Source organism: Lepidochelys kempii, chromosome 1 (genome assembly GCF_965140285.1).
Source record: "Lepidochelys kempii isolate rLepKem1 chromosome 1, rLepKem1.hap1, whole genome shotgun sequence".
Lineage (NCBI taxonomy): Eukaryota > Metazoa > Chordata > Testudines > Cheloniidae > Lepidochelys > Lepidochelys kempii.
The window spans coordinates 102,135,216-102,147,226 of NC_136380.1; the positions used below are offsets into that span (position 1 = coordinate 102,135,216).

Sequence of the window (12,011 nt, forward strand, 5' to 3'; positions counted from 1 at the left end):
TACAAAAGGTTCCCCCTCCCCACCCCGCTGTCCTGCTGGTAATAGCTCATCTTAAGTGATTACTCTCGTTACAGTGTGTATAGTAACACCCATTGTTTCATTTTCTCTATGTATATAAACCTCCCCCTGTATTTTCCACTGAATGCATCCGATGAAGTGAACTGTAGCTCACGAAAGCTTATGCTCAAATAAATTTGTTAGTCTCTAAGGTGCCACAAGTACTCCTTTTCTTTTTGCGAATACAGACTAACATGACTGCTACTCTGAAACCTGTCTTCCCCTTCTTTGTGAATCACTCTGGGTCTTAGGTGGGAGACTGGCATATGGACTCAGAGTGAGGCAGCAGTGGGCGTGCCCAGAGACAGAAACTTAGATACTGAGGGAGGTTTTACCTTGAAAACTTGAGTTCAGGTGCTTATAGCATTCAGCTTTGTAGCTCACAGTGGAGCCTAAAAATGGATCTGAGGCACCTAAACCCAGGACTTAGGAGTTGTCTGCACTTGTAATGCAGAGTAGGCTTTAAGGTAAATGAGAATCTGGCCCAGTTGTTCTACATTCTTTAAGACACCGTGTGCCATTTAACACAGATCTAGTGTATCTGTGTCCACAAACCTCTCAGGCTCAGATCATAGCATTTATATGAAAAGAGCAAAGGCTAAAGAGCAGCAATGAAGCATCACATTTGGAATCAGAGATACGTACATATGAAAACAATTATAAAGCCAGTGCTCTAGGGTGTATGCACATTCTTGATACTCCACCCTCATGCTGTATAACTACAGTGTCTTCTCCAAATTTAAAATGTCCGGAGTCAAAGACTGCACACTAATTTATGTGAGGAGAATGGGGGAAGATTAAAAAAAAAGTGGGAGTGGTATGGTCACTGTATCAGGACAGTATTTTTTCCCAGATATAAGCCATAGATTACAGACTACATGAAGCTCTTGGACACACACATGCACGCACACACTTGGACGCACACACCCACCAAGCCAAAGGTTGCAGACTGCATGAAGCTATTGGACACACACACACACACAAACACACAAAATTTAGTGGGAGAGCTCAAGGTAAGTTAAGTGCCAAACGATGGAATGTCCATCATTTCAAATGTAATGTTTCCTATTCATTTTACCTGAACTCTGAATTTCCTGGGTTTCTAACAGTTGTATTTTGACAACTACAATGTTCTTGTAATTTTTTCCCCTTTCAAACTTGTTGCTTTTGTTTTTCTCCAAAACTACAAATTAACTTTTAAAAACTATTGAAGAAATATAGCACTTAGTTCTGCATTAAGGATGGGATTCAAAATAGAGGTCTCTGTCTATTTTTAAAGGCCCTGATCCTGCAATCAGTACTTAACTTTTTACCCATGAACAGGCTCATCAAGTGAGCAAGGTTAACACAAGTATAACTGCTTGCAGGATTTGGTCATAAAGATCATGTTCTCAGTCTTTCAGTGAGATCTGCACAAACCTGGGATCTCATTGCAGGATCAGGATCCATATTACCATCAGTAGACAGTCAATTTCAACATATAATGCTGTAAAATGAAGTAATAATGTGTTAAAACTTATTCCTTAACATAAGCTAAACATGTACAATTATGTAACGCATTTCTACAAGTGAGTGTCATATCTATATTGTTTCATGTCGATATGTGTCCTTTCGTTTCATAATTATTTTTAAAAAAGGTAACATAAATTACAATAGCAAACCTACAAAATAAGTTTAAGCAGTCAGTCTGGGGTTCCCTGGTAGAAAAATTATTTTGAGGAAGTAGGGGAAACAAGTATTGTTTCCAATAGGTACTGATTCTTTATAATTTTTATGGATATAAGGAGATCAGAGGGTGATTGTTGACTATTATGCAGGAGAGGTTTTCAACACATTGCATAGATTGGTAAAAGTATTCATCAGCATGAATGGCAAAAGTTTGGATTGTTTTTCTTTCATTTTTTAGGAATAATCACACTGTATACTGTCTGTACTGTACAGCTGCAGTTTTCTTTAAAAAAAAATCTTCAGTTAGAAAGAGTTGTTGAAAACCTTGGTCCACAAACTAGGAACTCAAATCAATAAAAGCTTTTAATGTCAATAGCATGACTTCTTGGTTCAAAAAATGGAATTGTATTATTGGGGGAAGAAAGAACATCTACTACAACACCCATATTCTACTAATGAATTTTCTTCTGTGGTGTAAGTTTTAAGTTTTTCTAATACCATTCAGGCTCAGGAATGTGTTGGGCAATTTGTGATTCTCCAGGACAATCAGAGGGATCAAAAACTGTTAAAACTTCTATGAAGTATAAAGAAATGTTATGGCCAGTCCTGCCAAGTCACACTCATTTGGAGGCAGACTCCCTCATTTTGGATTAATTTTATGGTATTTCCAAATATCTAACTCTTGGGGTGAAAGCCTGAGCTGAGTGTTTTAATGAGGCATTTTAAAAGCTAACTGATATTTTTGAAATTGCAGTCACTCAAACTGTCATAGCTTGACAGCCCTGAATGTCACACTGTAAAGTTTATAGCATGTAATGTTTGAGAACCAAGGGGAAAAATGTACCCACATAATTTTAGTTCATGCTAAAAGTGTAAAGCATTTACCTGACTGCTGGCAATACACTCAAATACAGTTGGAAAGTATTGTTAATGTCGTCTGCCAAAACTGACAAATGTACATTTCCCCAATCACATTACTAAGATTATCTCAAACATCTATTAATCAAAGTTAACTCAAATACACTTTCCTCAAATATTTATAGTGCTTGTATTTCAAGACTGAGACAGTTTGTTCAATCTGTGAACAGGACACTTTTTATGTCAAAATAAAACATCTGGCTGTACAACTGTTTCTAATTAATTTCCTGCCTAGACTGTGAGCATTGGGGTTTGGCACCAATCTTCCTCCCAGAGTGCTGCCCAAATCCAGCTTCCAGGCAGCTAATCAAAGGCACTTGCTGCACCGGGGGAAGCAGTGTTGAAGCCGGTTTTGGCCAGCTTGGGGTTTTGCAAGCCCAGTGGGTCTGTCTGTCCATGGGACTCTCGTAGAGAACATCAAACTTCCTCAGTCACTGCCTGCAATCTAAACATGTGTGCACAGGGGTTCCTCAAGTTGGTGCTGCTGCTGGCTGCTTCGCTTCTAACTCTGCTGCCTGCAAGTCTTCAAACTTTCTCCCTGGCCCTGCGGTAAGTTTGTCTTTTAGATTAATGGGTTTATTTAGCAGTTGCTTTATAGGCTGGACTTTAACTGGTAACAAGTTGCAACAAGCAACAAAAATCTAAAATCTTGTGTATACCATACAGGCAAGGATGGAGTATTTTCAACCTGTTGCTATTATCTGTTGAAAATTAGTCACATAATGTATAATACCCACACACATTGCGTATATATCTAATGCAAAGTTATGTGTGCACTATATTGTAGTTAGGATCACAAATGTGTATAGTATAAACTACATTGGATCACATAGTTTATGTAGAAAAGTATCTTTCATTATACATGCAAAACTTAAAACAGGTATCTATGGGGAAAAGCTAAAAGATAGCTTCTGCTGGATCCTGATGATTTTTGTACCCAACTCTCCAAATTCAACAGGCTAAATAGACAGTAAATCCAGCCACTCCTAGTGCACCAAACATCCTGGATCTGGTTACATCCTGGAGCAATGGCACAAATCCCCCCAAAACTGACCCACCAACAGCACACAACCTACCCACCAGATCTAGAACCTAGCTCCTGCTGGATTCAGCAAAATTTTGGCCTCAATGCACATAAATTCTAATGCCTGAGGACAAGTGCAGATGCTATTACTGCACCAATAAATCTGGACCTCCAAATCATCCTGGTCTAATGGTGCTGCCCATGCTTATATCTCACACCTGGGTCTGGATAGGCTTTTATCCCAACCCTCTACCCCAAAATCCTAATGCCACCACAGGCAACATGTTTAGATACCCCGATGCATCTTAAAAATCCAGACCCTGACGCACTCCAGTATGACAGAGCAGCAAAAATTCAGATTTGACATCTGGCTCCTGCTGGATCTTGCCAAATTTGAGCCATTAACCCATAAATTGTACCATTCAATTAAAGAACAACTTTTACTTCAGTTATTTAAATAAATAAATTAAACAAATCTGGACCCAACATATCCTGGTACAAGGAAGCGTCAAAAACCTTAATTTGGCATCTGTATCCTACTATTTTTTGGCTTCATGCCCTCCAGTTTTAATATCTCAAATCCACCAGAATAATCCAAATCCAAATGTAATCCATCATTTAACCGGGTATATCTACCAAATCTATCACAAATGTGTGATCCCAATGTAAGTTTGCAAAGGGGTTCCCAGCCTTTTGCAAAATAATTAAAATTCAATGTAATATGTCCCAGTGGGTGACACACTGGATTAATAATAACCCAGCTGTTGATCCCCAGGCTCTCAAAGGGCAAAAATCATGGTGCTTTGAATTATTAGCCTCTGTGCTGCTATTATATGCTAAATAAATGGCTGTAAAACCGCAGGTAATACAAAAATAAAAGAGTTTTAAAGTAATGGGTAAATCCACTGCAACAGTAAGGATCTCTGTCCCAACTCTGATCTCATCCACTCTATGTAGGAGCACCTGACTTTGTCTGCAGCTCGTTGTCTTTGTTGTCCTCTGCAGGAGTGGCTCCCGCAGTGTCTCCTCATGTAGACTGTCCCGTGCTGAATCGGAACGCAGGTGTCATGTCCCAGGGGGAAAGTTGTGCAGTGGCAGAGGCCACTGTGACTGCGGTGTCTGCATCTGCCAAGTGACTGAGCCAGGCAAATACTACGGTCCACTGTGCGAATGCCACGAGTGGGTGTGTGAGACTTATGATGGCGAGACTTGTGCAGGTAAGGAAGCCACAGTATTCCGGGAGGCTTCCCCAGTGTGATGAGGCTGCTGCCCATTAGCTGGCATGCTCCTGGCATCTCTATGCACATCTTTGCCCGTAGGCAGGCTGATAGCTTCTCATACCAGTGGCAACTCTGTACACTACAACTACTGGTATGTTAGGGGACATAGCACAGTTCCATTTTTAGAGTGTAGACAGGACTGTAAATGTGTTCCTGGCCATGGCTTTTGTCTGTTCGCTGACACATCAAAGCTTTTAGTGGGGCTTGGGAACACAGTTAAGGGATCATGTCTCCCACAAATTATGTATGTTATAACTGGATCCCCTTGACTGGTTGTACCTGTAGCCTAGACAAGCCCATAGGAGGTTCCTCATGGTGGAGGCATTGCAAATCCATTTTGAGTCAGATAAATGAGCAGATCCTGCTTGTGTTACACATGTGAGTAGCTCTGTTACTTTCATTGGAACTACTTATGTGAGGAAGGAGAACACAATTTGAGCCCCCATGGAAACTTTCCCAGGGCCGCACAGAGGTTTTTGGCAGCCCGAGGCAAAATCTGAAACTGTGCCCTCCCTTCACTGTACCAAAAAACCAAGTGTACAGAAACAGGAAGGGGCAGGGTGGTTGGAGAGTGAGCATACCCTGCACTTACTCTACAGCAGCGGGTCCTGTCCTAATGGGCTGAGCCTGGCTCGCCACTCTGGGTGTTTCCACCTGGTGCATAGGATCACAGCACCACTTAGGTTTGCCCCGGCTGCCCCTCCTGACCAAGAGGCAGCCAGGCCACACCTGAGTGGCTCTGTGATCCTGTCACAACCACATTCGGTTTGGGGACCCTCTCAAACAGGGGCCCTGGGCAAACTGCCCCTTTTGTTGCCTCCCTGGGCAGCCCTGCCTTTACCTAGGGCTGTAAATTAGTTATGAGCACTGCTTCACTTGTTAGTTCTGCTTGCTTTCACCCTCCAGTGGATACAGAACAGCAACTTTGTAGTTGGGGAAAGACCACCATAAGAGTTACACCATGGCTGTGTACCCTAAAAATGCACCTGCTTTTATTATTAACCATCTGTATGTCTCTCTAAGTATACAAGTGACTTTACAAAATATGAACTAAGGCAGCATAGGCAAATTCTGCTTTTAGATACATGCACATTAATTCCATTGACTTCAATGGGAGACACATGCATATACATTTCTGACACATAATGTGGGCTCGTGATCATAGGAACATGCTCAAATGGTTTGCATCTAACTTTGTCACTTTTGCATCTTTCCAGCTGTCTTAGTTTAAGTTTCTGAACTGTTTTCATCAGATCGGGGAATTTTTTAGCAGCTGCAGAATAGGATGTGAGAAAAGAAGAGAAGGAATGAATGTTATCTCCTCATATTCCTAAGGGGATGCACCCTGATGATGCACCTTGATGAAAGAGGAGCCACAAGGGAAATACATTTCAAGTGTCCCTGCCTAAACATCTTAAGCAGCTTTGCATAAACGTGTCATCTTTTCAGGCCAAAATCCACAATTAGGTCAGTGGGAATGTTGCAGGAATTCTGTTAGTAACATGATAATACAAATGCATTCCAGCAGTGGGTTTGGCAAATTTTATAGGAAAAAAAAACTTATTTGAGCAACAGCGTAGTTAAGAATAAGAAGTCCAATAATAACATGAAAAGATCAAGAGTGGTGTTATAAGAAAAATATTTGTACTTGGCACCTGAGACACAAGTTTCATGGAGAATGTGCTTAATATGCACCCTGCTCAGCAGTGCAAGATTAGTTATGCAAGTAATTTAGGGGAGCACAGGTACATTTATTACGTGGTTTGTTCTCTCCAATCTAGATCTTCTGATGCATCTTTATGTTTAAAAAGCTGCAGCTTGGTATTGCAACATCACTAAATGTAGAAGTAGGGTGGTCATTTGGAATGAAAGTGAAAGTTACTCATATTTTAAGATTTCATTCCAAATCCAACTGCTCTAAAATTTTATTACTGTTGGCTTCCCCTTTGCCCCCCACCTTCTAATGCCACCATCAAGTAGCTGAGAGCTTCATTAGTGGTTTAGTTGGAAGGGGAGAACTGAGACTGAGATACTTCTAATAATAAAAATAATATTTAGCACTTACGTAGCACTTTACATGTTCAAACTTTAATTCATTAATCATCAGAAGACCTGACAGTGGCCTTTTCTAGTCTGAGCTGTGAGAACTGAGATATGAAACTATTTAATCGCAGTCCTCTGCCTTAATTGCAGTATAGATAGGACAAGAAAGGTGAAGGGCCTCATCTTCAGAGCTGCTGAGCACCTACAGCTCCCGCTGACTTCATCTGGAGTTTAGGGTGCTCAGAACTTCTGAAAAGCATGCATGAAAGATTTGCTCAATGCCAAACAGCAAGTCAATGGCAGAGCCTTGATTATAATTCTGGATCTCTGGGTTTCCAGTAATGTTCTCAGTCCACTCGACTACACTGCATTTTTATCCAGTTAACTTTTTGTGTGGGTTTTAATAAAGATGTGATGCACACATGGTCTTTATTTCCAGTCCAAGTCACATGACATGGGGCAAGGTTGTATAAGTGTATAGCCCTGTCACTTGGCAGGTGTCAGTATATACTCACTCCAAAAGCTACTGTTACATCTTCTTTAAAAATAATCAAATGTAAATGAAACATAGTATGAATCAAAACCAATAACCAGAAACTAATGCATACTAATAGAGGTACTCTTTCCGGCTTAATTCAAATAGATCTATACCAACCTTGAACCAAAGATGATAAATACTCTCAAGTGTACTTCGTCTGTTCTGTCCTCTTCCTATAAAAGTTAAGGTCTCTCTGGATATGTCATAGTTTCTGCATTTGGGCCAAATGATGGAAACACAGTGTTGTGACTCTGACAGACACTCATTTGTTTCTCAGGATCTCATTCGGAGGATAATTTTGTTTTTAAAAATGATTGAAGATTGACTGCCACAGCTTTGAGGAAGCTCTCTTTGAGGAAGTGATGGATTTTTAAAAAGTACCATAATAGAAAGAGGAGGTGCACTGAACTCCTCGGTGCTTCAAAGGAATGGAATATGAATCTTGAAGTGATAGACCAGGGATCGGCAACCTTTGGCATGTGGCCCATCAGGGAAATCTGCTGGCAGGCCGGAATGGCTTGTTTACCTGCAGCGTCCGCAGGTTCGGCCGATCGCAGCTCCCACGGGCTGCGGATCACCATTCCAGGCCAATGGGGGCTGCGGGAAGTGGCAGCCACCACATCCCTTGGCCCTCGCTGCTTCCTGCAGCCTCCATTGGCCTGGAACGGCGAACCGCAGCCAGTGGGAGCTGCAGACTCTGCAGGTAAACAAATCGTCCCAGCCTGCCAGCGGATTTCCCTAACAGGCCGCATGCCAAAGGTTGCCAATCCCTGTGATAGACTAAGGTTTCAAATTAGACACTTGAATACTTTTGGGAAGTTTGTTTTTTCTCAGCTACTTTGAGAAATCTGGCTATATGCGGGTGAACTGACAACAGTCCTCTCCTGTCTGAGAGCAGATGATTGAATTACCACATGTGCCTCCAGGATGTGGTCCATAAAGGCCATAGACAGGCTGCCCTAAAGGAACTGCAGAATGGAAAAGGCGTAGATTGCCTTGTGGTTAGTGCTTCTGTTTGTGCCCAGCCTATGAAATGACTCCATGTAAATGAAATGTTTTGGATATGAGTTGTTTCCTAACTATGAGAAGACTGAAAAAAAGAGCCAGTTCTTCTCAACTGGCTTTGTTCAGCATTCATACTGTGAAGTTTAGGTGTTCAATTTCCTCCCTTGAGTGGACATTGTGTTAGCAGGTCCTTGAAGGGTAGTAGATGAAAGGACTGTCATGAATGATGTACAAGGAGGAGATGAAATTGGAATCAACTGTGTGCTTACTGCACCCCTGTTGGATTTTTTTCCCTTGAGTCCTCAGGAGGGCCGAATGTCCCTTTCAGAGGAATTCTCTGAGGTGAGATACAGAGGAAATAAACTATTGTAGTACCCCTTTTGCATGTCTGTTTCAGGGTTCCTTTGCTTCTTTCACAAAATTATTGCTGGAAGGAGCCTTAGGTGTGACCCTAACCAGATCCAAGCTGCTCTCCTAAGGGAAAGAGAGACTGAGGGGCAGAGGAGATTCCAATTTGCTTGCCTAGGACTCTCCACATCTGTATGATCACCTTGTCATTGTAAACAGAAAAGGGAATTGCCTGAGGAACTGAGCATGGGATGTAGTGCAGACGAGAAGCAGCAAGGGGCTCTGTTCCATTATTCTCTCTTTTATGGCCTTTTTGTGCTTCTTAGAGAGAGTATAGTGATGCCATAGTTGCTCTTGTTCCCTGTACTTCTTGCTGCCAGTGAGGCCTGCCTCTTTTATTGGTCTTGTATTTGACTGTGTGGCAGACCAGCTGCAGTTTCAGAGATGCTTCTCTGTTCTGGGCTACTTGGAAAGCCTGGCCTCTTCAGTTGGCTCCTCTCACACCAGCTACACCAAGGTGGGGCAGAAGAGGTAGGAGTTGTGTTGCAGCATTGAAGTTGCAACTGCGCTTGCAACATTAGTGATGTTCCTGTGTCTTCTGTCTTGTGCACCTGACCTGAGAGGCTCCTTGGCTGAGGGAGTGCGCTTTGCACTGTGGGAAGGGATGGGATAAGAGAATTAAATAGCAAAAGGCTGAATTAAAAAGCAAAGGGTTTGACTGCTAGAAAATAAGGATTTTTGGAGATGTGAGGTAGAGGCCTTCTTAGTTGCCTGCCTGTCTCCTCAGCAAAGGCAGAAACTTCTGTCATGGCAGTTGACAGCTACCAATGAGTGAGGGGACTTGACCTACAATATGTAGAAGAATTGTGCGTGTACCTTTCAAAGGAGAACCACTGTTCAGTGTAAAGGGAAGGGATTTCATGGAAGTAGGAATTTTACATTGGAAACATAGATACTGAAAGGAGTCTCTGCTTCCTAGCAAGAATTTTACAAGTTTAAGATTATTTCCATGTGGTGCTAAAACACTAACTGTGTTTATGACTGTTACCCTAAGATGTAGGTGCCAATTACATTACCTATCAAATTGTCTAATTTAACAAAAAAGGGTAATCAAGGTTGTGGTCCGCCCTAAAGGAATTTGCCAGAGTATCGCCAGGGTGCTTGTCTGTGACCTGCAGAGGGCTCCGCAAAGCAAGCTAGTCTTGCTAACTCCTGAAAGGACACGGATACAGCCTTCCGATCAAGGATAGACACACACGCAGAAATTCTTCAAAAACAGAAATAATATTTATTTAAAAGAGATAAAAAGTTACAGGAGATTTAGTAAAGGAAAAAAGAATGCATGAAACATAAGAAAATACAATAGAACTACATGCAGTAAAACAGCACCGCAAAATAAAAGGCACAGACTACATAGAATAACTTATCACATATAAAAAAATACAATAGTTTCAATGTAACATGCATATAGAGATCCCGCATATACAAAGGCTTTTAGTTCTAGTGATACAATTGATTACAATACGATTGTAATAAGTGAGGCTTCTATATACACATATGAGCACATTCACAATTTAAAACAATTGCTTAACATTAATACTTAACATTTAATATTTAATACGTTAATACCTAACATCAATTACCCACATTAATATTTACACTAACATCCTGTGAGGGCAGAGCTCGGGCAGTCACAAAATGGGCACGGGAGATCTCATTCAAACCACTAACATCTGGCTTTATTTACAAGCAAAACCCATACATTCCTCAATAGTAAATCAAAGACTACACTTACTTCTACCATTCTTAAATCCCTCTGTATCGTTGGTATGGTCCTTCTGTTCTGTCAAGATTTACTGCTGCTTGTTTGGTGTTTGAGAGCAATGACTGCTACTAAGGAGAAAGCTGCCCTCTGGTGACAGAGATGGAAGCCCGTGCTGTCCAAAGGCTGCCGTCTTCTCCATTGCCTGGGTTGCTATGATAGCCATTACCAGGGCAACCTCAGGGTTCTGCTGCTGCTGCTTGGTAGATGCTTCTTAGGCAGCTGTTTAAAGATGTTTGATTCTTCTTCTCAGGTGTCTTGTAGCTCTGTTCTTCTTAGGAACCCCAAACCCACTACAAGTTCAGCCTAATGGGGGCTGCCCTTATATGCTGTGTGCACTCTCGAGGTTCGATCCTTTCAGCCAATCAGCTTTCAACTTTCTAGCTCCTCCTCGAGCCCTTCCCTTGTGAGGTTAGCTTTAAGCCCCTCCTAGTCACATGTACCTACATATGACCTATCATCCTTTTATGATATCATCTTTAAGCTCTGCCCCATGCCATCTTGGATGGTAGGGTTTTTTGCTGAGTCATTCCCCACAGGAAGTGGAAGTTCCTACTATCTCACAGGAAATTGAATTTCCTACTACTTCACACTGTGTCTCTCAGAAATGAAATCTTCCACTATCCTCTACCTATATCCACCATTTTGATTGGCCATGTTGGATTTTCTAAATTTAAACTATCATTAATTTCTACTTAATTAAAGCCTTTATCTTAAAACTAATTACTATTTTATGCAGCCCAAAGGGTCCTGATACTGTTACCACTCTAATTATTTCAATTTGGGGGAAGTGAATTTTATAGCATTTTTAACCCCCTTCCAAGATTTTTCTGCAAGGTGCTGCAAGGTATTTCAAAACAGCTAAAGCAAAATCTCTTCGTACATATCTTGCATCCTGTATTGCAGTTAAACACAAAAGGATTCATGGAACTAGGAAGACACATATACAGATCTAAAGTGGCACTGACCTTCTTATTGCCGCTTCAGAGCCTCATCTAGATTCTTCCTCTACTATCCACTTGTAGTTAACTGTTCACATCATAGTCACTCTCTCTTTGTGGTCAGTCTTTTTACTAGTCTATGTAATAGAATCCAACTTTTCTATACTGAAAGGAAGTTTCTGGTTAGCACAAGCCACTGTCACATGTACAGTACATGCTGTCAAGATATATTAGGCAAAACGTTTGTAGTTATGGTGATACATGCAAATAAATGGCAACAGTTTTGGCTTCATGTATCATATGAGCTCAGTGCTTTCTTACAAGAACACATTAAATCTGTGTTATGTGAAAAGACCAAATGGCATAG

General features: G+C 41.4%; 1 protein-coding gene across 2 annotated transcripts in view; it reads left to right on the plus strand.

The window, feature by feature from the left end:
• The first annotated feature begins 940 nt into the window (after nucleotides 1-940).
• Nucleotides 941-12,011, plus strand: part of ITGBL1 (integrin subunit beta like 1) — a 250,965-nt gene continuing 239,894 nt past the window's right edge. For both annotated transcript variants that reach the window (XM_073349140.1, XM_073349157.1), the window contains exons 1-3: nucleotides 941-1,070; nucleotides 2,879-3,192; nucleotides 4,673-4,884. In XM_073349140.1, coding sequence (XP_073205241.1) covers nucleotides 3,095-3,192; nucleotides 4,673-4,884 — 310 coding nt within the window. In that variant the 5' untranslated portion in view covers nucleotides 941-1,070; nucleotides 2,879-3,094. The remainder of the gene's footprint in view (nucleotides 1,071-2,878; nucleotides 3,193-4,672; nucleotides 4,885-12,011) is intronic.